This window comes from Anas acuta, chromosome 1 (assembly GCF_963932015.1).
Source record: "Anas acuta chromosome 1, bAnaAcu1.1, whole genome shotgun sequence".
NCBI lineage: Eukaryota > Metazoa > Chordata > Aves > Anseriformes > Anatidae > Anas > Anas acuta.
Genome location: NC_088979.1, coordinates 17,946,427 through 17,972,665, shown reverse-complemented (window position 1 = coordinate 17,972,665; position 26,239 = coordinate 17,946,427). Strand labels below are relative to the sequence as shown.

Genomic DNA, 26,239 nt, shown 5'->3' with positions numbered 1-26,239 from the left:
TCCTGGGAGAGAGGATCCTGGGGTGGGTGCCTGTCCAGTCTGGTGGCAGAGGTGGGGGTTGCCTTGTTCTTTCCAGGAAGTTGTTAGCACCAAGCAGCAGAGCTGGTTTCCCGTAGCTTCCATTCAGGAGGAATGGGAGAGTTGTCTGCTTCATTTCAAGTTAACCCCCAGCTCTCCTTTCTGGGTATCTCAGAAACCTCCCCTAGATTGATCTTTCTGTGGTGGACTAAATGGAAATCTTGCTAGGTTTTCTTCATGTGAATGTTTTGATCTGCCAAAACAAGTATCTGTTTTCTAGTCACTTTTCTTCTCCGAGAGGTTTTTATTACCTGTTAGTTGTCAAGCTGTGGGATACGATGGTGGATAAATCTGTTTTACAGATGTGATGAAAATTTGCCTGAAGCTATCTAATAAATCTTTTGAGCCTGAATTATAAATCAAACTCCTAAGTTTCCCATTGCGTACTTTCCATATCACACCACTGCTGTGTATAAGTGCTTATATTATCATGGTGCAAAGTTTCAGAAAGCCTTTTCTTTGAGCTGAGAGGCAGCAGTAGACCATGCTTTTCCCTGATGTCCTGAGGTAAAACAAGCTCATGTGTGAGCCGTGTTCAGTATTGATCTACAAACACGTGTAACTTTGCAGAAGGCAACCTGTGTGTATTTGAATAATGTGCAGTGTGCTTCTCAGCTGAAGGGCAGCGGCTAGCAGTGAGAGTGAAATGTTTTGACAGGAGCATAAGCACTTGTCTCCTTATGCCTTACGGGCAGAGCTGTTGAACATCTGCAGTTGTTACTGACTGATGTTGCAGCTCAGAGTGCTGAGTAGGTACCGAGGTTTGACTTGGACAGCTGCAAAATAAAGAGCATTAGGAGTCATCTGCGAAAGCCATGAGTAGTTTAATCAGCCTCACGCTGAAGATCTGTGCCAAAAGAAGCAGCAGGACACCAGATATAGCTCAGGACAATAGCAGAAGCATAAACTTGCTCAGTTGTTCCAAAGCAGGAGTATAATGTAAGAATTCACAGCAAAGAATTGTTCACTAAGGAATCAGTTTGGATCCACGAACGTTGTCCATTCTGTGCCTTGGTGGAGCTTGAAGGTGGAAGGGTAGAGGATGGGAAAAAAAAAAAGGTGCACTTGAGTGACTGTTAAGTAATAATACACACGTGCAAGGGATCAGAAGTAAGTTTGCACAGCAGCCTTAACTGTGACATTTTTCTAATTTTCCAAATCTTAATTTTGCAACCCGCTAGTACTACTTAAAAGTGGAGGAGGATCTATGTGTAAAATTCTATTTCACATGCATCTGAATGCTTCCATAAAACAGCCTTCAGTAAACCAGCTTGCCAGCATGGTCCAGCCTGAGAACATACGTAAGTACTGCCCTACTGCATCTTTTGGAGCCAGAGTTTACAGTTTGTTTAATAATCTTTGCTGGACCTTTTTGATTGATTGCTTATTGAATCCATGTGTACTCTCACTGTGCCAAAGACTTGCAAGATAGTTCCACAGTTTTATTATACGCTGTGTAGTAAAAGTGCTTCTTTTTGTTTGCTTTGAACCTGCTGTCTAATGATTTCAGTTGATTCCATTAATTCTTTTCTTACATCATGAGAAATAATGAATAATCATTCTCTATTTTCCTTCTATGTGCCATGCAAGTGTTAAAGACACACATCATCTTCCCCCCTGCCTCATTTCTCCATGTCTGTAGCTTTAGTTCTGGTCTCGTCTATGCTGAAGATGTTCCATGTCACTGATCATTCCTTTCAACATTTCTGAAACGTTTCCAGTGCTGCAGCATCCTTTTATAAAGTGACACGACCACTCTGTATGTAGTATTAGAGATATGGGAAACCACAGATTTGTATAAAAACACGACGTCATTGTAGCTTTTTTCCTTTGCAACAAGTACTCTGTTCACATGATTAAAATTGTTGTGTTCAATGCACAGTATTTTAGTTTTATTAAATATCATCTTTTATCAAAGTTAATCTTTTTCCCCACTGTTCATTCAGAGATCTTTATGGGAGGTTTTCTACAGCAGATTTTGTCATACCAGGGTGTTTTTTTTTTTTTTGTTGGATCACATACGAAGTTTTGTAAGACTTCCCTCATGGTTGCACTACAAGTAATCAGTGTCTGTTGTTGCAATTGCTTATTTCTTTTTAATTAGTTTATCCATAAAAAAGCCTTCCCTCTATTTAAGGACATTTTGTTTCTTTAATAGCCATTGGTGATAGGATTGATCAGAAATCTTACAGGAAATCCACTTATGATTTGTCAGCCAGACCGTTCTTATCCCTTTTATCATTAACTCAGAAGATCTCAAAAATATCTGAAGGAGGTGATTCATCCTCTTTACATCATACTTGTCCCCAAGTATTATTCTTCAATATAATTTTGCTGATTGTCTTTTGTTGAAGTGGACTTACTTGTCTGTAGGTCTGCAGATCCCTTCCCAGACCTGATTTCAAAGATCAGGGTCCTGTTTGCTGCCTTACTCCTTAGGTGCTGAGGTTGATACATGCAGTAAGCTGCTCGCTCCAGCTGGTAGTTTGGCAACGTGGTATTTGAGTTTATCTAGAACATGTTTTGTTACTATTTTTTATGTTAAATACTTCATTGTATTTCAATTTGAGGTTGTTTATACAACTTAACCATAAGAGATTCCTGCTGTACAGATTACTGATGATTCTGGGTCGCTTATCTTTAGGTGGTAAAAACCGTTGGTCTTCGCGAAGTCTGGTTTTTTGGGCTACAGTATGTGGACAGCAAAGGCTACTCAACTTGGCTGAAGCTAAATAAAAAGGTAATGTTTTCCTGACACTTAGACAAATGGATAGTTTTAAAGAGGCTTTTATAAGACTTGATGCTTCGATGTTGTGAGTGAGATATCTGGCTTCAAATCTAGTCAAAAAGTTGTTTTTCATTTGCTTCAAATGACAAAATGCAGAGTTCAGTTTGATTAGCCATAAAAGAACAGAATCATATTGCAAAGCTGCATCAGCGTTTAATTTGAGAACGATTGAAAGTCACTTTCTGTATTTCCAGGACCATGGTGATGTATGCATTTAAGAAAACTTCCATTCATATGATTGTCTTGTTTTCTGGTGGCAAATTATAAGTTTATAAGTATTTGAACTTCAGAAATTGGCATGTATATAGCTGTAGGTTTTTGAACAAGGCACCAATGATAGGTTCCTAATCTTCTGTTTAGGTATCTAAAATCCAACATGCAATTTGTAGGATAATTTCTATTTTGTTTTCCCCAGCAGCACAGAACACCTAGTATCTATTGGTAGCCAGGTCATTTTATTTTAAATGTTATCTATGGTTTGATTGTCACTTAATATTGGCTGTCAGATTATTAACAGCACTGCTAAATAACAGGATTCTTGAAGTTTAATCAAGAATATCTTTGTTGCCTTGAATTTTAGGAAATAATTCATGATTTTTTCCCATTTTTTTTCCCCAAATTTTTCCCAAACCATCTAATCATTGGTAAGTTTAAAGTAAAATACAGTACATATAAATCAGAGCTCTATGGGGAAGAATGAAAGGCGAGCAAAAGATTTAAAATGAACATCTGAAATGCAGTGTTTAAGTTGCCTTAGGTACGCGATTAAATGGTTGTTATTTATAACTTTTGGTACTTCCTGTGAGTTGAGCAAACAAACGATTTCATTCGTAGTGAAGTTCTAAAAGGACTACTTGTGCATGTAAGATTAAATGCATAATAAAGTGCTTGTGTAATTGAGATGTCTGAGATTTATTCTCAATGCACCTTTTAATAACCACAGTATTCACTGTTAGGATTACTGTAACGTTTGATTTTTTTTGTTTTAGTCACAGTGAGTTCTGAAGGCTGAGCTCAAATAAAACAGGAAACCTATTTTTCATTTAGAAATCTGAAAAATGACATCTTGAAGTAGACAGCTGTTTAAAACTTGTAAGCTGACCACATCTGATCTCTTCACCAAAATCCTGATGATAAGGCATATGCATAAGTTCTAGAAAAATGTGATGAATAGAATCGTGGTTTTCTGCTGGCACAAAGCACATGTTCAGTAGTTCAAAGACTTCTTGTAAAAGAGTCCAGCTTTATACTTAATGTGCAGTAGCTCTTGCTGAAGAAATCTTATTAAACCTAATTTGATATTTATTGCAATTCGTCCAGGCATATAACTTTTTTTGTATGTATTTACAACTTTTTTTTTCCCAGATCTTTATTTTAATAAATAACACACGAGACTCTTCCACAGCCTTAGAAAATTTTGAAACATTACTCAAATTTCTGCAAGTTGATGTACTTGATGCAGTGCCCTGTGAATCGTTAGTGAGTTGTACTATGGGCTTGTCAAGAAGTGCTGGATTTCAGCCAAGCTATTTGTATTTAATATAGCACTTAGTGGTCTTTTGATGTTTTTATTTACTGTACTTTCTTCTTCCTCCCTTAGGTAACACAGCAGGATGTAAGGAAAGAGAATCCTTTGCAGTTCAAGTTCAGGGCCAAGTTCTTTCCAGAAGATGTATCTGAAGAGTTAATTCAGGAAATAACACAGAGACTTTTCTTCCTGCAAGTCAAAGAAGCTATCTTAAACGACGAGATATATTGTCCACCAGAAACTGCAGTTCTTCTGGCTTCTTACGCTGTCCAGTCCAAGTATGGAGATTACAATAAGGAGATACATAAACTAGGCTACCTAGCCAATGACAGACTCCTCCCTCAGCGGTGAGACAGACCATAAATATATGCTTTTGCATCATCTGCTGTATATAAACTTGCAGCACACTTCTTATTGTGAGAATATTAAGTGAAAATGTGCATTTAATGGTAACTTTCTTAAAGAGATGCATGTTGCAGTAGTAGAATTTAGGAGGAAATGATATCCCAGTTCTGACTAAATATCAAAGTATCTCAGCCAATGGTTTCATGAGATTTTCATGGGTTTTATTTATTGTCCTGTCCACAACCAGCTGCACAGTTTTAGTGGATCAAATTTCCAAAGTATTCCAAAATAGATAAAATGATCTATCATTCCCAGAGGCTTAAAATCAAAGTCCTTTAATATAAATCATTAAGGTTTATTTAATATCTGTTCTTTTTCTTCAGTTCTTGATGTTTTTATGCAAGTTCTGGTAAATAACAATTAATTCCTGAAAATCATTAAAATATATTATAAGTTAGATGCAGAGCAGAAAAATGGCTAGCCTGGGGAGAAAATTTAGAAAATCAACTGTTGCCATTGTTGTTGAGCACGAACCTTTTTGTATTAGTCACACGTCTAAGTAGTTACGAAAAGTAAGCACCAAGATTATACTTCTGTTTTTTCCCCCTCACAGCTGAAACCATGCTCCTGACATGTGTTGGCAGCAAGAGAAGCATTGCAACACAAATACACAAAGTTAGATAGTTTTGTTAATGTAAATTATTCCATGTTGATGTATTGTCAACAAATGTGTACTTACTAAATGTGTAACACGAGTGCCTCTTCAAAGAGATGAGAACCATGGAATAATTTGTTTTCTTTGAAATCCGTATGCTCTGTTTTTGTGAGAACTTACAGTAGGAATTAGCTCATTAGCTAAGTTTTGAACTCTCAAGCTAGTAAAAAAGCATTTCAAAGGATTGTGAAGTGTTGAAAAAAATATTTCTGAAAATGTTTCAGGTTTTTAAAAATTCTGGGTAAGAGTTTGGTGTCGGTTGCATACTTTCTTGTGACTGTGAGGTCTACACACTTCTGGAAAAATACGCTGTACTAGGAAGGCAAGGAGATTAAGAACCAATACAACTCCGTGCTGAATGTGGTAGTTCACAAATCTTGGTCTTTGCTTAGTTGTGGTGACTGCCTGTGAACGCCAGAGTGCTTGTGTACAACACAAATTGAAATGCTTAGGATGCTCCTTTTCAGTAGACAATCGTTCAGATGATTTCCCAGCATGTTTTCAACCAATAGTTTGCCAGTTTGCACTGGGTGAACACGCATCTTTTGTATTCATTCTAACACAATTATTCCTGTTTTGCCTCCTGTCACCAGAGATTTGCCAGAAAACTGACAGGTACATAATTAAGGTACTTCAGAACAATGTAATGACAAAAATACTCATTTCCAGAAGTAGACTAGCATTGCAAAATCTTACTGCAGAAGGTGAGAAGACCTGCAGTTCTCCTTAACTATAGAGTTGTGAAGTGTTTTGACCAGTGAACATACTTCTTGGCTCAGAAGAAATGAGCTGGGCAGCAACAAGACAAATTCCTTGTTGATTTCTTTTTGTCACACTACTAGCACTTGCCTACCTGCTAGCCATGTTTCATCAGGAGCATGTGAAGAAAGAACTTAGATGTGCGATAGAGTTGCAAAATGAGTAAGAGAAATCCTATAATAGAAATACTGCATCAGTATATTTTGCATCACCCTGTTTATTCCTTATTGTAGTTCCCTAAAAATGTAGGGAAAAGTAGTAAATTGTTCTTTTCCTGAGTAAAGAGAAAGGAAGGAAAAAACAACTGTTCTGACTTCTTTTAGTAAGAATGTCTTAGTTTCCTTTTATTTAATAGCCCTTAAAAATAATTTCTTAAGGAATGCTTGAGAAACTAGCCACATAGAGTAAAAGCGTAAAAAGTTACCATACACATTTGATTTCTTACTGCAGTCGTACGTTACAAGTTCTGGGTAGGTCAAAATATATCTCCATCATTGCAGCCTGCTGTAGTTCTCTATAATCAAATTCCTGAAACTGCTTTGCTACTGATTTTAGTAGATTTAAAAACAAAAAAAAACCACAAATGTAGCCTGCTGATTTGTTTAAATGTGCTATGTTTTCTTCCAAATGACAGCAGAATGAAAGCTTGAATGTGTCTGGGAATATATAGAGAGTAATCTGTGGTATTGTTCTGTGAGGATTTTATAGGTTTGTGTTTTGGGGAGTTCCAGCATTACGCTTTATGGCTTTACTGAAAGTTGAGACATGCCATGCTGTCACTTATAATTCAAAGAGTAGAATACAATGAAAAAAGAACTGAGTTCACACTATTTTAAAATACGTATTTTTTAAAATTCAAAACTTCGGGGTCTGGGTTAAAAAGGTGAGTATATAGGAAGTAATGTTTAAACTTACTCAGTTAAAGCATGTGTTAGTCCACAAGGTTTAAAAAAAAAAAAAAAGGTTGCCAGTGTAATTTAATAACAATTTCTATTCACAGAGTATTAGAACAGCACAAACTGACAAAAGAACAGTGGGAAGAAAGAATACAGAACTGGCACGAAGAGCACAGGGGAATGCTAAGGTAATTGCTTAAATGTTCCAAGACCTTTTAGGACTTCATTATTATTATTATTAGAATGTATTTTGAGGTGCTATTTTTGCTTGGAAACGTCTTTCTTATTCTCTTCTGGCTGGTATAGCCAGTTATCAAAAACTTCCACAAAAGCTTAGGTCAGAGTTGAGTTTCCAGTTGGATTATTGGTTACCTACATGATTTCTGGTAAGGCTGTCAACTGCTTTTGTCTGCAGTTGCCTACCTCTAAAATATATTTAATATTTTATTAGTCCACAGTCTGAAAATACAGAGTGCAGTTATTTAAACTGTACTTGAGTATTAGGGTGTCCACCTCTACAAGTACCTAAATCAATGTAGATGTGAATTTCAAGGAAGGGAGGTTTGGTGCTTAACTAAATATCACGCTAGTTACTCTGCAGTTCCCTTATTCTTACAGTGTACTTTTGATTTGTCCACACTGTGTTTACATTTGTTTCTCCTCTTTTCATCAGGGAAGATTCTATGATGGAATACCTTAAGATAGCACAAGATTTGGAAATGTATGGAGTCAACTATTTTGAAATAAAGAATAAAAAAGGAACTGAGTTGTGGTTAGGAGTTGATGCTTTGGGTTTGAATATTTATGAACACGATGACAAGTAAGTGGCTAATACTCATTTTCCATTCTGTCCTTGGAAATCCTATGTGAGATTATACAAAAAATAGCTTATCCTGTTTCAGGAACATCAGCAAAACAGATTCTCAAAGATTTTCTAATCTATGTAACAGAAAATATCTGCTGAAATGTTTGAATATTAAAGAAGAAATAGCAATGCAAAAGCAGGGAATGGCAGAACAGTTCTGTGTAAACCTACATCCATATTTAGCAACATAAATTTATGATAGCTTGAGCATTTTTATATGGGTTCTTTCTGTACTTCTCACTCTCTCAAGTCTTTAGTTTCAGTCAGAGTGAAAAGGACACCAAAAAGCTGAGCAATATGTCTGAGAAACATTTTGCAAAAACGACTATTAGGATTAGAGCTGTTAGATACCAAAGTTTTTTAATGTTCTAAAAACGAAACCTTTTAGATATCAGGGAAAACAGATGGATCTTGGATTCTGATAAAGAGATCAAATTCTTTCCTATTTGAAGGTGGATAAAGCTAAAATGTGCAAAGCTTAGGAGTCTTAAAAATGAAGAACAGACTCATTCTTTTGTTTCTTTCCAGACACTTCTATTATTAGTATCTGATGTTAACAGTACTTCCAGAGTGATTTGAAGTAAAACATGATGTATCAACACCAGATAAGAGCTGTCAGCTGAACTGTAATTTCATGCTCTCTGATGTATATACTCCCTAACAAAATTCTGTAAGCCTTAATTGCCATTAGATGGCAACATAACTCCTGAAAGATGAAGAAAACACTCAGGAAATGTTCAGATCAGATTGAATGATCAGCTAATTTTTGGAATTATTTTACTCCTGATAGTTAGCAATCAAATGTTTAAACATCTTTAAGTATTTGTAGTTAGTATAAACCGAAAAAAACCTTTTTGTGCCCATGGAGAAAAATATTTAGTTAGGCAGTTGGTGCAAAGCATTGGAACTGTTCCGGAACTTAATTCTGCTTAAAACGCAAGTGGATGAAATTCAGTTTGAACTTTGGGAATGTAAGAACGTGTCTTAGAGCTAAATTAAAAACAAAGTGCAGCATTACTGAAGGCTAATTTAATCTTAGTCTTTGGGATGTCAGACTTTTCTAAGAGTATATGCTCATCAAAACAGGTACCCTTCCTACTGAAGGGGAAATTATTAATGATTTCTAAAGAATCAGTGTGAGATTGTGATGTTTAGCATGTATTTAATGATAGCAGAAGAAGTATCCAGTTGAAATTTCTGAATTCCTCCTGTTGAAGTGCTGCATTAATATGAAACATTAATTTGATGGGCATGTAATAGTATATGGAATTGTCTTCCAAAATGTCCTTAAACTGTTGTGCGTGTGATTGTGTGGCAGTCAAAACAGTACAAAATTAAGCCTTCTGCATTACTGGATGTAAATGAAATGCACTTCTTTTAATGAGAACTTTTTCTCTTTGAAGGTTGACACCCAAGATTGGTTTTCCATGGAGTGAAATAAGAAACATCTCTTTTAATGACAAAAAGTTTGTCATAAAGCCAATTGACAAAAAGGCCCCTGTAAGTACTCTGTAGAATAGCATGCCTTTGTATATCAAGAGTTTTAAGCCTTAAGGGGCCTGCTCTGGCACTGTGGCAAGTGTAAATATTTGTATGGCATTTATTTTTCGTGTTGGTAATCAATAACAAGTCTTAATTGTGAAGTTTGGTATGCTTATTTTCCTTCTCTTCATTCTGGCTGACAGTCTGATAAGATTTCTTCTTCTTTTCTCCTTTTCGTTTTTAAACCAACTAACGTTTTATGATGAATTGAAAAGCTGCATTGTAGCATGCTAAAAATCCCTCTACCCTCTTTTTTTTTTTTGCTTGCATTATAGTGGCACGTTTCATGAACCTCTGGGGCTAAACATTAACTTACTGAAATAGAGTAGAGAATAGTGTTACATTTAGAAGTTGAAATAAATAATGTTGGGTAAAATGGCTAATCTCTACGTAGAGGAAACCAGATAGGATTTTGAATTTATCTTGCAGGTTCCTTGCAGTAACTAGGTTTATAGGCTTAATGTGTTGAATTGCTCACAGGAGAAATGTCAAAATGTTTGTAAATTTAAATTTAACAATTGCAGGTCTGCGGTGATACTTTGAGTCTCATCACAACTGAGTGTTTAATGGATATGCTGCAATTATTTTTCTAGGATTTTGTTTTTTATGCACCTCGTCTGAGAATTAACAAGAGGATTTTGGCACTGTGTATGGGAAATCATGAATTGTACATGAGGAGGAGGAAACCTGATACAATTGAAGTGCAACAGATGAAGGCCCAAGCTAGAGAGGAGAAACATCAGAAACAATTGGAAAGGTAATTAACAAACTTTCATGAAATGGAAGAAAAATTCTTCTATCCTTTTAAGAAAACTAAGTCATAGAATAGCAGGCATCCTAGCATTCTAGAAAGGATGTCTGCTTTTCTTTCTGTAACATGGTTCACCTGTCTTAATAGAAAGCCGTCTCCTTGTTGAGCTTTCAGCATAGTAATAGTAGCTGTACCGTTGTTTCTCATTAAGTCTTTTTGTGAAACAGTTTTAAGTCTCTGTTGCTTGATTCTTAGGGACTTTTATCCTCTACAGGTGAACCGTTAAAGCAAGTTCAGTGAAGAATATAGTGATTTACCTTTTGTATACTCTAAAAATAAAGACGGTTGCTATTTCTAGCCCAGATGAAACATCAGTTGTGTAAAAATGTAACTAGTTTTGGATTTATCTGGCTGAGCCATAACCAAGGTTGCTAGGCAATTCTTGTTCTAAATTCTTTTTCTGTACAGCATTTTGAAATAATGAAACTTGGTTCCTCTGTTTGTACTGTAAAATGAATTCAAAACATTTAGAATTATGTACTTCTGTACTAGCTGAGTAAACTAAAATAATATGCTACCACAATCCTAAGAGTAGAATTTAATCTGCTTGAGGTTAAAAAAAGTTTGTATTATTTTCAGGGCACAGCTAGAAAATGAGAAGAAGAAAAGGGAGATAGCAGAAAAGGAAAAGGAAAGAATAGAGCGTGAAAAGGAAGAATTAATGGAACGCTTAAGACAAATTGAAGAGCAAACAATGAAAGCTCAGAAAGGTGAGCTCTCCTGGATTTGTTATAGCTGATTACACTGTTTAGTTCATTTGGGTAGTGAGGTTCCACAGTTCTCTTGGTGTATGTTTTTGTGTGTTTTTTTTTTTTTCCAACTTATTTTAATAACAGCAAGACTTACTGGTATGTTTATGATTTGATTTGAGAAGAGCTGTTCTTCTTTTCAATGTTAAAAGCTGAAAGTTGGGGTGTAGGTATGTGTGCATCATATGAAAGTAATTTCTGATTTTAGCAAGTATTTTTTTAATAAAATGGAAGTTAATGAATATATAGTTTACTTTCAACCTGTGAAGTACTTGGCATGCTGAAAACGTGAGGCTGGAGGCGGGGGGGTGAGTGAAGATTCAAAGTAATTCCTCTAGGATTTTGTTGAATTGAACTTTTAGATGAAAAGTTCCTTAGCCCTTTGTTTTCCCATTCCCTTGTAAGATTTGAGAATTTTAAAACCTAAAATCTTACCAGATTTTAGTGAATAAGCTATGTTTAGTGAATTATTGTGGTTCTTTGTGTTGAACTACTCTGTACAGTCTGTGCCTCAGCTGCTTTCCATACTCTTTTTCTGCTTAAGGTTTGGTTCATATTCATAAAAGTTCCGTTCTCTCTTCTGTTGACTGTATCACACTTCTGGTGTCTTCAAGTGTGATAAAGAGAATCTCTGGCTACATCTTTGCAAATAAATCGCATGTGCCTGGCACTGTTCTGTGAGCTACAGCTCTACCTCCATACTTTTAAGTATTTCAGTGCAGAACAGGCTGGACACACCCAGGCAGCTGACATACAAGCTGGGCTTTGGAATTGTTCAAAGGAGAGGTTTTTAGCCCAGGACATCACAGCGTCAGGGTGACTGTGAAGGTTTAATTGTGTGGATAGTGAGTTCCAGTGCTTGGTAGCATCTCCTGGTGCTGTTTTGCCTCGTATCATGGAAGTAACCAGCAGCATCAGCACGGTGAGCAGCTCACCTGACTGTCATATTATTGTGTCTCCATCACTAAATCAACTGCTGACGTCAGGTGTTTGCCCTTCTGCTAGTAAAAAAAAAAAAACAAAAAACCCACAGGCACATTTTCAGTAAACAGCAGTGAGCAGCTGGTACGCCTCACAAGTCCTTGAAAGATGTGTGTACGTCTGTAATTTGACTAAACCCAGCAACTTTTCACCAGGCACTGAAAAGGCACTGCTGTTGATGTAACGGGTGCCCTCTGCACATTCCAGCCCTTGCTTAAATTCGAGTATGACAGAGCTGCTCTGAGAAAAGGTTAAAACCTTTTCATTCTGTGGGCTTTGTGTTCTGGGTTTTTTGATGATCTGGTGAAATAAGTTTCATGTTTCCTTTATTAAAAAAAAAAATAAAAAATCCCATGTTTGGGTCTAAATTTTAAATGAACAAAAAAGCAATCCTGGGCAGAATGTTCAGCAGGGAAAATGTCAGCTGAAATATTTTTTTGTGAAAGTATAGACATCAGGGAACCTTGAAAATAAGCACTGTGTCCAGAGCTACTCTGACTTGAAGGTCATGTTCCAAAGACAGGACATCAGAATTGGTGTTAAGCATGTCACAAACATTAATTTTTGGAGAACTTGACAGGAATTATACTGGAGGTTAGAGTTCTTGAGAGCTGTGTTAGCGAAGAAAACTTACAAAGTTTAACTTTGTTCAGAGTGTGTCTGTGCCATTCAGGGAGAGGAATCTTTTTTTTTTTTTTTTTTTTTGCCTGGAATTGTCTCATTATATTGAGTTAAACAGCATATTCGACCTTCAAAAAGCAATTCCATGATTCTGAACAAATTATTTTATATTCTGGTAAATTTAATAGGACATAATTTCTTTTCCGATACAGTACATAATGGTCATGTGTTAGTAGTCCTTAGCCTTCTTTTCCTATATGGACTAGTGTTTATATGAATGGTGCCTTTGTTCTGTAGTTGATACGGTAGTTAAGTGTTTTCCATCTGCACTGGAAGACTTTGTCCTTTTGAATAGTATTTTTAAATGTTCATGCATTTTATTTCATCTTGTAAGTACTGCATTTATGCAACTCAGCATATTTGTAATGCTGTGCCCCTGATTCTGGCCTTCAGATTTGGGTTATCAGAAAAACCAAAGTTCCCTGTGCAAATCTTCCTTTGAAATTACAGAATTGGTAGGTTGTTGTTTCTTCCTGTTTCTCTTATATCAGGTTTTTGCCCGTTAGCTTGTAATGTCTTGCTAACCAGGCAGCTAGACAACTATTACCCCTTCCTTGATTTAAGGTTCTCCTCTTAGCATCTTTCTGAAGTTGGCTCTGTTCTTTGACCTCTCCAGTGGGTCACTTTGGAGGTGCATGCCTAAATTGTCAGTTGCAGTTACTGTTTGAAGCATTTTAATGGAGTAGGTGATTTTCTGGCCTTTTTATGGCAACAGAATGATTTATTGTGTATAAAAACTTCTCACACAAATGAGAGGGAGTATACATTTAGTGATAGAACTAAATTAATAAAGATGAGTTGATACTTTTCTGAAACATTGGGCTGTCAGTCAAGTGAGATGAAATATAGCCAACATATGTTTCAAACGGAGAATAAAAATCAGACTTGGAGTGTAGCTCTGGGGAATGTGATAACTCTTCTTGGCTTCAGTCAGGCTAACTTGAGGCAGCCTTGTAAATCTTTGTCAGTTTTCTATCTTTGAGTGTTGCGGCTGTTATCTGTGTTAGTATGAGTAGGAGTTAAGTAACCATGTATTGTCTGCAAACTTTCCCTATGGCAGAGCTAGAGGAACAGACTAGAAGAGCTCTAGAACTGGATCAAGAACGAAAGCGTGCAAAAGAAGAAGCAGAGCGCCTGGAAAAAGAGCGTCGAGCAGCTGAAGAAGCTAAAGCTGCTCTAGCCAAGCAGGCAGCTGATCAAATGAAGAACCAGGAGCAACTAGTAAGAATCTCTAACCCTACATTGAACAAATGGAAAAATACAGTTGATTTTGGTTACATCTATTTTGAAAAATGGACAACTGTGTGAAATGCTCTATGCTTTGTTACAGATTGTTGTGGGACTTAGTATAAAATAATAATAAAACCCTTATGTTAGATTTTGCAGCATTGCCTTATATTCTGTGCTAGATGGCTTCTGTTTGAAGATTTGCACGTACTAACTGAGAGGCACGAATTTTAGGAGAGTATTGAGTATTTTTCAACTATAAAATGGTTAAAAAACAAAAAGTCTGCGAAGTCAGCACACAATGCTGAAGGCAAGATGTAGCTTGATAGGGCTGAGAATGTGATCCAGAGTCACCAGGTTTTTGGTGGAACCTTTAAAGCTGTACTAAACTGAAACAATGCCAAATGGCAATTTGTAACTGCAGCTCTTTATTTCCCAACTAGTTTGGAAGTGCAGAAAATACACGTGTGTGTGTGTATGTATGTATGTATGTCTCTGGTCTTATTCCTATCAGGCAAATTACTGATTCTCTCCCTCTGTCGTGTATGTTTAAAATTTCTGCTTAGAATAGCATAGAAGTGATGGCTAACTGCTGTGATTCAACGTGAAAATAGTCAAAGGCAGAACCAAAATAGTATTGAACTAATTTTTTTGTTTGCTTTTGTTTCAGGCAGCAGAACTTGCTGAATTCACTGCCAAGATTGCACTTCTAGAGGAGGCCAAGAAAAAAAAAGAGGAGGAAGCCTCAGAATGGCAACACAAAGTAATGAGCTCATGCTGTGTGAAGTCAGAACTTCAAAGAAACTGAGGGAGATGAGTGCAGGAATACCAGTGGAAGTCCGTGGGGTTGGGTCTGTTACTCCCTTAGGCTTCAGAGAAGCTTTTCTTAAAGGTTTTTGTTCTCCAGTCTTCTGAAGTCAGTTTACACTTCTATATGTCATCTCTTAGTAGTAGATAGACATAAAAGGGGGGAGGGGGAATTCTCACCACAAAGGTGTGATCAAAGATTTGAAGTGGCTTCTGTATGTGTGGCAATGGAATAGATTGGAGCTTTGTGCTGGAAAAGAAGCACATCAAGAGAGGTATAAAACACTATCAGTGGTGGTGAAAAAGAGGAACCAAAATTAGAACAAAGGCCCATCAAATGTAATGAGACCATCGTTTAAATAAAAATTCAGTTTAAGGTAAAATTTTCAGCACTGGTGAGGTCACACCTGGAGTGCTGGGTCCAGTTCTGGGCTCCGCAGTACCAGAGGGACCTGGGCACATTGGAGAGAGCCCAAGGCAGGGCCACCAGGACAATGAAGGCACTGGAGCTGTGAGCAGAGGCTGGGAGAGCTGGGGCTGCTCAGCCTGGAGAAGAGGAGGCTCAGGGGGATCTCATCCGTGTCCCTAAATCCCTGACGGGAGGGTGCAGAGAGGCCGGAGCCAGGCTCTGCTCAGTGGTGCCCAGTGCCAGGACAGGAGGCCATGGGCACAGCCGGGCACCCAGGAGGCTCCCTCTGAGCACCAGGCAGCACTGCTGTGCTGGGCGGGTGACGGAGCCCTGGCACAGGCTGCCCAGAGGGGCTGTGGGGTCTCCTCCTTGGGGAGCTCCAGAAGCCGCCTGGACGTGGGCCTGGGCAGCCTGCTCTGGGTGTCCCTGCTTGGGCACGGTTGGCACCAGGTGGCCTACAGGGGTCCTTGCCAATCCTTATCACTCTGTGATTCTGTGAAAATATTTCGTCACAATTTGTAATTGACTGTGGATTGTGAATACTAGCTGTATACACAGGTTCAGAAAGTGATTGAACAATTTCTTATAAAAGTTCTGGTTGAATATGAAATTCAAGGACATCACCTTTGTTTAGGAAGTCCCTGAGGCTCAAATTTCTGGAGGCTGGAAAAGTTGTAATCAATATATTCCTGCCGTCTCTGACTCTTCTCTCCCTCTTCTATGGCTACTGCTGGAAATGGGTGGACTGAAGGGACCTATAGTAAAGCTGGTTGTAGTCGTACCTCTTTTACCTTGTTTTTCTCTGAGAGCTTTCAGCATATAAGCTTTTCCTGTGTCATTTATAGAGGCGGTTTCCATGTATCTAAAACCAGCTCAAATATTTATTTCTAATTTTCTGACTATTTGTAAATCATTTTTAAAGATGCTAAGCGATGTTTACTTTATTTAGGCTTTTGCAGCCCAGGAGGACTTGGAAAAGACCAAAGAAGAACTGAAATCTGTGATGTCTGCTCCTCCTCCACCTCCTCCCCCACCAGTTATTCCTCCAACAGAGAACGAACACGATGAACATGATGAGAACAATGCTGAAGCCAGCGCAGAGCTGTCCTCTGATGGTGTCATGAATCACAGGAGTGAGGAAGAACGGGTAACAGAAACACAGAAAAACGAACGTGTTAAGAAACAGCTCCAGGTAATGAAGACTTACAGTTGCATCGACATATTTCAGGCTTTGGGTTTTCATTCTGTATTTGTCAAAAATCTCATTGAAGTTATGAAAACACTCTCACTTCTTTTGGTTTATTACTATTTAACCAATATCCTTCATAGTGCTCTAGCAGCAGAAGAAAGGGGAAGGCTGGATGTAAGATTTTTCTTCATAGCTTAAAAGTATTACTATGTTGTCAGAAGTGTTACTATGCTGGACAGTAAAGATTTCTAGTAATTATTCTAATGCCCAGGACACCGAATGCTAAGACATGATGCTTTCCTTTTTAAATTACTGAAATTAAGCAGTATGAACAGATGCTTAATGGTGTTTGGGTTTATTTGCAGTTGCTCAGACTTTGTAAATGCAAAAACTGAAGTATGCCCATTTAGGATGAATCTTAATTCACTGAAAAAAAGCATTTACTTGTAGGCTATTTTATCTCTAAAAGAATCTCTCAAAGTATAATAATCTAATATCAGTGGTAACAGTTTGCTGAGTTACGAAATGTCTGTTTGGAAAGGAAATAAATGAGAAGTTGCTTCTTTTTTTGGCAGCAGTATCTTAGTAGTGTGATTCGGTAATTTATCTTTTCTGCTTGAACAGTCACTGACAGAATCAGGGAGATGACTGTGCTGTCTTTAGTCAAGCAGAAATAGAAATAAGATCATTCTGCTGCCTTTTCCTGCTGGTCCCTCTTTTCTTAGATGTTAGGGTATGAGGCCTTTTTAGTTTGATGTTCACCCTTCTGTAAGGAAAGAATCCTGTGCTGCTGCTGCTCTTCTCTTCCTTCTGTAGTCTTTCTGATAGACCTCCCAACTTTAGTTACTGAACATTACAGAAAGTATTTCATTAGTTGGTGTTCAAGAAATTCCAAGCTGCGAAATAGATGTTATCAGAAATTCCAGAGTCATTAAAAAGATTAGTGAAAGCACTCAAATGCAAATATTTTATTCAACAGGCTTTAAGTTCTGAGTTGGCTCAAGCCAGAGACGAAACCAAGAAAACACAAAATGATGTCCTTCATGCTGAGAATGTTAAAGCAGGCCGTGATAAGTACAAGACACTTCGACAAATCCGACAAGGCAATACAAAGCAGCGTATCGATGAGTTTGAAGCAATGTGAGAGCTGTTATTTTGCATATATGTTCCTCGTAAAGCTGAACCACCAACAGAGATAAAAGCAGGGCTTTGCAGATTTGATGGATTGCACCCCACTTTGCCAAAGCACTTAATACCAGTGTGACTACAGTGGTCAGAAGACAAATTTATGGGAAGCTATTCAACAGTAAGGCAGTCTGTCATCCTAACTTCTGCGGGGGGAGGGTGTGGAGAATAATAGCAATTTTTTCCTCCCCATCACGTCTCCAGTTTTATTGTTTTATATTTTTTTTCTTTGAAAACTGATGTGAAGTATATACTGACTGACAAGTGTACATACTGCTTGAACCTTAAGAAATAGAAAGAATAATGGAGCTGAACCTAAACTGGATAGGTACTATTTCAGTATGATGAAGTTTGAAAACACATTTTCCAATGTAGCTACACCACTAAGAGTTTGATATCACTGACTTTCAGTTTCGTTTTTTTCTTTTTTTTCCCCTCCCAAGTCAAATTCTTTGGTGTTTCATGTCCTGTCATCATTGATGGTTTTCTTTGCCTACCTGTTCACAAAGGTCTGGATGGCAGGTGGTAGTTCCAGGAGATGTTTTTTTAAATGGAACACTACCTGTGGGCAGCACATGGCTGCGGATAGGCTTGAATAAGTATTGCTTTGCCTAGGTGATTATTTTAGATGCGCAAAATGTTCTAACGCAGCAAAATAAAATAATAATAATAATAATAAAAAAAAGCTTTGTAAGCTATTTGCTTGTAATTATTTTATTTGCAGTAGGGAGACCTGGACCTTTCTGGCAAGGGAGCATATGAAAACATCAGTCCCAGGGAGGGGACAGTATCCTACCTCACTACTACATACATGATGACTGGTCCTTCAAACACCAGGGAAAAAGCTCTCTTTAAACTGACTGTCACTACTCAGTCATATCACAAATGCTAGGAGCCCTCACTCCTAGGATTTTCTTTGAATTCAAGATGGATTTACAGTGCTAAATGCTATTTAACTGCCTTTTGTTGAGATTAAGTTGTAAAAACATAGTGTGTTTTTTAAAGCTGTAACCTGTCACTGGTATACTATCTTCTGGGAGGGGTGTAGAAGGTGCTGATGAGTTAATTTGGTTTTAGGTTTCCAAATAAAAATGAAAGTTCCCAGAGTTGGAGTAAAAGTATTCGTAGCTTCAGTTTTCATTGAAGCTGTTATTGTAATTGTCATATCTGATGTCAATCATTAAGTCCTTTCTCTCTTGAGAAGGAGACTTGCTCCTTTTTTCATGTGTTTTTCTTTGAGAAACCTGCTTAGAAAATGAACATTAGAGATACCACAGTTAACGTGAGTTGCAGTTGTTCCTTCTGTTGCAGTAGCCTAGTAAATATGTACAATGGAAGAACCCTGCTTTCTCTGAGGATGGTTCAGCTCTTTTCTGTTTGATATTATGCACTCATAAATTTACACTTATCTATTAAAATTTGCCATTTTATTAAACATTTTTTTCATGCACAATAGGTTTAATTTTTCTTATGAACAGTCCGACTAAGGCTTTTTTTTTATTTTGCAGTTAAAGGTTGGCTATGTGGGGTGACATCATGAAAATAAAATAAAGATACATTAATATATTTTTGGTTTGTGGGGCTAAACATATCTCATTAACCTTGAGGACTGATGCGCAGGTGGTGTACACGTGCTTCAAGATGCTGCTTGGTGGAAGCTGGTGTTTCTGCTTGCGGTGCATTGTAAGAACAGTTCTTGTTTCACAGGCTTCACACTTTGAAGCACGAGCAAATTTCCGAGGTATTGGAACAGTTTGCCATAGCAGGTGAAACACTGTGCTTCCAAGGAGTTCTTTTTTCTTCCTGGAAAGTGTGCACTACCGTTGATACATCAGGTTCAGTGTTGGGGAAAAATACCAGTAAAGTTTGCTGTTCATAAATCTACAGTATATAGAATAGGGGTAAATGGATTAGATCCATTTATAAAGCTGTGTGATTTTTTTTCTAAAAACCAGGAACAACCATTTGTACTATGGATTTTCACAATGAACAAAGTGGTAATAGCTGCTGTCACCAGCATTTGGGAACACTTACTGGTGCAGAAGTACTAAGAATACATTTAATGATTACTTGGTGAAGTAATTTTCCACATGCTTTTTCCTTTAGCATCCTGTTTTGTGTTGTACAATTAAGCTACAATTACATCTACTATTTTGGATAACATTCATTGGTTAACAATAAAGAGATACAGTTAATTTCTCCGAGGTCCATTGTTGTTATTTAAAGCACATTTTTTTCCTGTCACTAAATGCACTGTAGTAGGCTTTTTTCAGAGCAGTGTACAAATGTTGGTAATCAGTCTTTTGTTTCACAGGATGGTCAAATCGAAATTTAAAAATAAATTATTAAATTGTCCGTAGAGAATGGTACTCGTGAAATTGCCACAGGCAGCTGGGAGAAAGCAGTGGTGATTGTTGATTCAGAATGGGATTTAAACGTCAGAGCATATTGGTCCTTCTGAGCTGAGGGTGGTTTGGCCACATAATGTAAGAACTTTCAATCACTGCCTACATATTGCTTAGCCCCAGGATAAGTGAAATTTAATTTTAAGTCAAAGTCTTAAACATTAGAACAAACTTTTTTATGATATTACACATTATTTTAGACAATGCTGTCAAACACATGCATAGCTGCATGTTTTCTGTAATGGCAAGTTTGTAATTTCTCACCCCTCTACTGCACTAGGAGAAGGGCAGGAGCAGTCCTGCATAAATAAGTCTACAAATTAATCTGCTCTCACATAAATGAGGCCTCCTCTCAGGTGATGTTCTGTTCAGTTTTGTTACTCTGTATGGTAGAATTATTATAATGAATTAAAACACTTGTACTTGATGCTTTTAACTCTGTGTTTTTAGCTTACACTTTCTTCTTCTTTAAGCCCCTTCTGCTGGAGATTAAGTTGAAGTTTCTCATTTGCTAGCTTCTGCCGTAGGTATGTAACTCAGAATATTGTGCTTGAAAGGGGAGGTAAGTGTGCTGTAAGTGGTTTCTTTAAACATGCTCTTGAGATGGAGGAAAAAAGTGTCGCTATTTAAAGGCCAGACTAACACAATCACTTCGAATGCTTCAGTGTAAAAGAGATTCTGTCTTTTTAAAATAGGTCCCTGTACACATCGAAACTTGGATTTTCTGTTAGTTGGATCTTCAAGTACGTGTTTCTTAATCCACTTATTTTGCCCAAAATGTAACAGAACTTGTGCCTGCATTTTTAAGTACAGTTTGGAAGCAGTATTGCACTTTTGCCTCTTTCTTGGAACACGTTCTCCAGGGTTGTTCAGGTTACTTGCTTAACCACCTCTGAGGAGAAAGGAGGGCTGTTCTAAACAGAAGACTAAACTTACAAAGATACTTCTCTCTCTCTCTCTCAGTGACAACATAGAGATTAAAATGATCAGTTAAAAACCTTTTGCTTTTGAAAAGGAGCTTCTATCCAAGCATTTTCCATGTCTTCAGGTGTGGATCATCCAAAATATCTTGTTCAAATTAATTTCAAGAACTGGGGTTTTTAACAAAGGTGATGTGTTCCCATGGAAAGAGGTGGCTGATACTGACCTTCATAAGGGTGTTTTCTGGGTAGGGTTGTCAGCACAAGAAAATGAAAAGCTTCCCTTCAAAAGAGCCTGATGCAGTGCTCACTTCTTACTAGAAGCCATCCCATATGCACAACATACATAATGTATCTGGATAATAAGATATTTTTTGGAAAATATAGTAAATGTCAATGGATCGACATACAAACTGATACTTTTTTGACACGTCTGAGCAAATTCTTCTAGCTGTGCTTAGAGGTGAGTGGAGCTGCCTCCCAGCTGGGGTGCTGTGCTGGTTTGTCACCTGGGAGCTGCGCAAGGGGATGGCTCTGGCTGCCGTGGGTGCCCCCCAGGTTAGTGTCTGCCCGCTCTGCCCCCAGGCAGGCCAGGCAGCACCCCTCCTGCCTAGCCTGTTGGTCTGCAAGCAGGTGGGTTTTACACGACGGGGTTGTTTCGCAGTTTGGGGACCCTGCCAGCAGCATCTCAGGGCTGGGAGGGATGGTGTGATAGTGAAAGTTCACAGTGGTAGGGGGCTGTTAGAAAAGAAATGCCACATGGTGAGGTAGGGTCCTTAACTGGCAGATTTATTTTCAAGGCCTCATCAGTTTGTTCTTGCAGCATCCAGAAATTGATTCTGAGCATTGCTTAGCAAATTCAGCAGCTGGTTCATCAGAAAGTGATGCACTTCTCACTCCACAGAGCTGAGTCCGGATCTGTAGGCGCAGGCCAGCTGATTTTTCTTCTGATTGTTGGAATCTGTCGCTTGCATTCACTTTACTCTCTGCAGATTTGGAGTTGATAAACTTTGTGTTTGAAGTGAGATCAGTGAAACTTTGAGTTGTTTTGCTTTTTTTTGCCTTATGAGTAGAGATTGCCAACACTATCAAATACAGATGTCTCAGGTAATGTGAATAAAGAGGATTAAAATAAAAATAAAAACAAAAACACTTCCCCTCAAAACTCAAACCTAAACAATCCTGTTTCTGGACAGTAAGAGACCACGATACTTGCAGCAGTGCCTGCGGTATTCCACATGTGCAGGGAGAAGAAGCTTATGCCCACATAGCTCATAGTGAGAGAAAGTTAGCAAAGGGAAATGAAACATTTTGACTTGTTGGGATTCCGTGAGGTGCTTGTATTGGCCTTTGTAAATAACTTGTCAGAGTTTCTGTTCGCAGCAGTAGGCGGTAGGCAGCAGAAGAAACCAGGGGAGATGGAAACACATTTGAAAGGAGGTGCCCTGCTTGGTGCAGATTTTCCTAATGCTTGTGTGCAGAGTTAATGTTCCTTGTGCTCTGGATAAATGGATCAGGTGAAAAGACATCAAGCTCAGAGGTAGGACATCGGTTTTTGGTTTTGCATTGCTTTGTTTTGCTTGTTTATTTTAGAGCATCCTGTTTACACCAAAGGGCTTGCTGTTCCCTGAACATTCAGCTGAAGGCCTTTAGGAGGCCTCTTGCTGAACACTGGAAGATCTCGGAGCTCTTTAAAACCAGGCGTACCCAGCCTGCCCTCTGTGTAGCTCGTTACATTTCAGCAGGCACCCTCTGCAGTCTGATGGTTTTGCCTTGGAGCCTTCCTACCTCCACGGTTTTGGCTGCCCCGTTGCTTGTTCCAGCAATGTGAAACCCACGTGGACCCATGTGAGACAGCGATCTCGTGGCGGGCTCTGTGACCACACACGCGGAACTCTGCAGGTTCTCATATCAAGTTCACAGCTCCCTGTGGCCTCAGCTTTCACACTTCTTATTCACATCAATTCCTTTTTTATACAGGATTTAATCTTAATCTGCGATTCCAATGATTTTCTACAAAGCCGAGCTTCTAGTAAAAGGCTGACTCCGTGTCAAATGTTTTCTTAAAATACATCATCATGACGAGTTGAAATAGTCCAGCTTTACTTTCATTTAAACAGCACATCTAATTAATTAATCTCTATGAATATGGTAATTGCAGTTGTAATGCCAGAGGTTCATTTGCATTGGGGCTGAAGCTGAAAACTTTTCTGCCAAGTGCACTTCGATCGTCAACGCAGTAAGTCTCCGATGTGCGGGTAACATCCAGAGTGCATAGGCTGGTAAATCCAGCCCTCCTCTTTGTGACAGGGAACAAATTTTATGTTTTGAGTGAGCGGATTCAGTATTTTAGGGATTTGGGATAGGATAGCAAGATTGTTCACGCATCAGAAAAAAAAAAAAAAGCCTTGAGAAATCTTTATAACATTAATCTGTGCTTCTACTTTGTTTCCTATTCTTGATAATTTTTCTTCGCTTTAATTCATGTTTTAAATTCTTTGATCTCTTCTCTTACAACCAGCGTATCAGGGAACCGTCATGCTGCTCAAGTACCAGTCACACTTCTTTGTACCCTTTGAAAACACAGCTCCTGCTCTTTCTCTTCTTTAGCATTTGGGATCCTGCATGGTTGTTTTCAATAAATCACACTAACTCATCGTACTGAAATTAGAACTGCTGCTGCTGCTTCTTGCAACGATCTCTGGATTAATTTAGGCTACAAGCTTTAATATCAGGCATGCATGGCGAATTATTATATGCCACCTTTTAAAAGTAATACCTATAGTGACTATATAATAATTGCCAGGAGCATTCTGGGGAACAGAAAATGTCAGAAAATAGATATATTAATACATGCAGAAAATTGGGGAAGATGTGAATCGGTGTTTATACCCATGAGGCTTTGAGCCTACTTTGAGCCTAACCCTAGTCACACTCGCAAGGGAGCACGTGGCAGAGACATTTCTGTTTGTCTAATTCTGGTCTGTGGCTTCTCTGTGTGGCTGGACCGAGGGCAATTTTTGCCAGGGGCAATTGCACGGTGCCCTGGCTTTGTGTTTCTTCAACACAGCAGTTGTCAAGGATGTGAAAATCCTAAAAAGAAAATACACGGACTAGCTGACTCTTCCCTGCAGACTGTTACATAAAGGAGTCATGTCTAAGTTTCTGCCTGCCTTCAAACATCATCTATAGGTCACTCGGGTAGAAACTGAAGCTCTCAGTAACATAAGCACTGCTGCATTTGAGGCGTTACCCAGCTGTTCTTCAGCCCGTGTGTTTAAAGGAGCAGTGGCAGGTGTGGCTGGGGTAAGAGATCCTTTACCTGCCTGTTCATTTCCATACTGGACCATGAAAATAAATTCTGGAGAGCCTTCTTTCTGGCAGTGACTTCGATACAATCTGTGTGACTTTCTTATAAGCACTTCTCCCAGTCTCTGAACTGGTTCCCACTTCTCACCTTGTCTTAATGCTGTTATTTTGCTTAACTTGCTGGTGTTTCGTGGCATTTACTTTACCTGAAGAATAGATTTCAATTTATATCCTTGCTTGCTTTAATGCAATTAACTTTTGTTTCGGTGTGGATGCAAATTATGCAAGATCTTCATTCCCTGACCTAATTACTCATTTTAAAATATTGTGGGGTAAAAAAGGTTGAAGCCCCAAGACTTACCAAAAGAAATACTTCATAGTCTACAGAGACAGCAAACACAAAGTGAAAATGAGAGGCAGGCAGCTACGAATGGCAAGGTAACCCTTTCCTCAAACTCACTTTATTGTAGCAAAGTACTTTGGTAAAATTCACTGAGCTTTTAAAGTATTTATTTATTTATTGGCACTTGCTGGATTCTTCAAAGAGCATTGCAGAAAATAATACCGTGTATGTCTTTCTACAGTCATATTTCAGTGGTGGATTATTGTATCCATTTAAGAGTAAAAATGCCTTTTTTTTCCCCCGGTGATTCTGTAAAGTTGTGCTTTGCCTAGGTCACTAGAAGTAGCTTTGCGGTCTGTAAATTAATGGGTGAAACTGTTTTCTGAAGAAAAGGTGCTCTGACCTGCATCTGGCTGAACTCGGTTATGTATGTGTGAATAAATATATATCGCACAGTGCAGATTTCTAACATGGTACGTGGCATCAGGCCTTACTATGGCAGTAATAAAATGAAATACACAAGTAGCAACTTCTTTTATATGAATTTTGATCTTGAGTAGGTTTAAAAATAAAGCTTTTTAAAGCTAACAGTGTTTAAAGAATGACTTAAAATGTTACAGCATGCAGAGTGAGTATGCTTCAATTTTCCCATGATACCAAAATCAGATTTATTTACCCATGTATCTGTTTTTATCCTGCAAAAGCCAGTTGTGTCTGGGCATTTACCAGCACCAGGAAGCACTGGTTTCAGTGGTACCTTCCCCATCTACAGTTTCTCTCACTGCCAATCTCCTCCCACACCCCTTCAGGAATTGCTGCAAGACTTCTCAAACACCAGCAGTGTTACTACTTCTAAATCGTAACCACACATCTTATTTGCTTGTACTCAGGCCCTGGAAGTTCCCAATTTCCGCGCCAGCAAGTGATTTGTGTGGGAAGCAGGGGCTGCAGCATAAAATTTGATGTGGTGTTCCCGCGTGTTACGTGCTGCGGTTGTGCTGGTAAACATGAAACAGGGGAACACAGAGCTTTGAGGGCTTCTTACTTTTAACGAGCAATTCATTCCCCGTGCTTGTTAAACGATGAAGAGAGTCTGGTAATTAAAAGTCTTTTCCTGATTCCCTCTGAATAAAATTGGGGTTTTTTAATACTTGCTGATGAAATGTTTCTTTAAAACGATCACAATGAGAGGTTGGCTCTATAACCAGTATTTTAAATTCAGCGTTCCTATTCTGTGTGTATTCAGAATATGGTGTGTTTAAGGAAGATCATTGTCAAAAAGGAAAACATTTTTCAAGCCACTTCAACGATGAATTTCCACAAAAAAAAAAAAAAAAGGAAAATACGCATTTTTTTCGGTATCTTCACACACAGAAACCCAGCGAACAGCATGTGTATGATGCTGAAAGGAAGAGATGTCTGAAATAGTATTGGCTGTGATTGAATGTTCTACAAATACGTCCTATATCTTGTGTATTTATCCACAATGCAGCTTATTTCAGCCACCTTTGGAAGCAGTTTTAACAGTCTTACTCACGTCATGCTCAGTTGTCATCTGTGTTGTCTGCATTAGCAAATTAATCCTGTAAAACTATTCCCTGAGTGGGTTTTTAGGGTAGTGCTTTGTAAGGCTAAAGTTTGCCATCAAAACTCTACTGGTATGTGGAAAAAATAAAAAATAAAAATAAAAAAGTTGACTTGGGCATG

General features: G+C 38.3%; 1 protein-coding gene across 1 annotated transcript in view; it reads left to right on the top strand.

The window, feature by feature from the left end:
• RDX (radixin) overlaps positions 1-19,759 on the top strand; it is a 39,703-nt gene extending 19,944 nt beyond the window's left edge. The window contains exons 4-14 of the mRNA XM_068670729.1: positions 2,723-2,818; positions 4,467-4,741; positions 7,214-7,297; positions 7,783-7,929; positions 9,378-9,474; positions 10,110-10,273; positions 10,907-11,037; positions 13,799-13,959; positions 14,636-14,728; positions 16,131-16,373; positions 17,350-19,759. Coding sequence (XP_068526830.1) covers positions 2,723-2,818; positions 4,467-4,741; positions 7,214-7,297; positions 7,783-7,929; positions 9,378-9,474; positions 10,110-10,273; positions 10,907-11,037; positions 13,799-13,959; positions 14,636-14,728; positions 16,131-16,373; positions 17,350-17,514 — 1,656 coding nt within the window. The 3' untranslated portion in view covers positions 17,515-19,759. The remainder of the gene's footprint in view (positions 1-2,722; positions 2,819-4,466; positions 4,742-7,213; positions 7,298-7,782; positions 7,930-9,377; positions 9,475-10,109; positions 10,274-10,906; positions 11,038-13,798; positions 13,960-14,635; positions 14,729-16,130; positions 16,374-17,349) is intronic.
• The last annotated feature ends 6,480 nt before the right edge of the window (positions 19,760-26,239 follow it).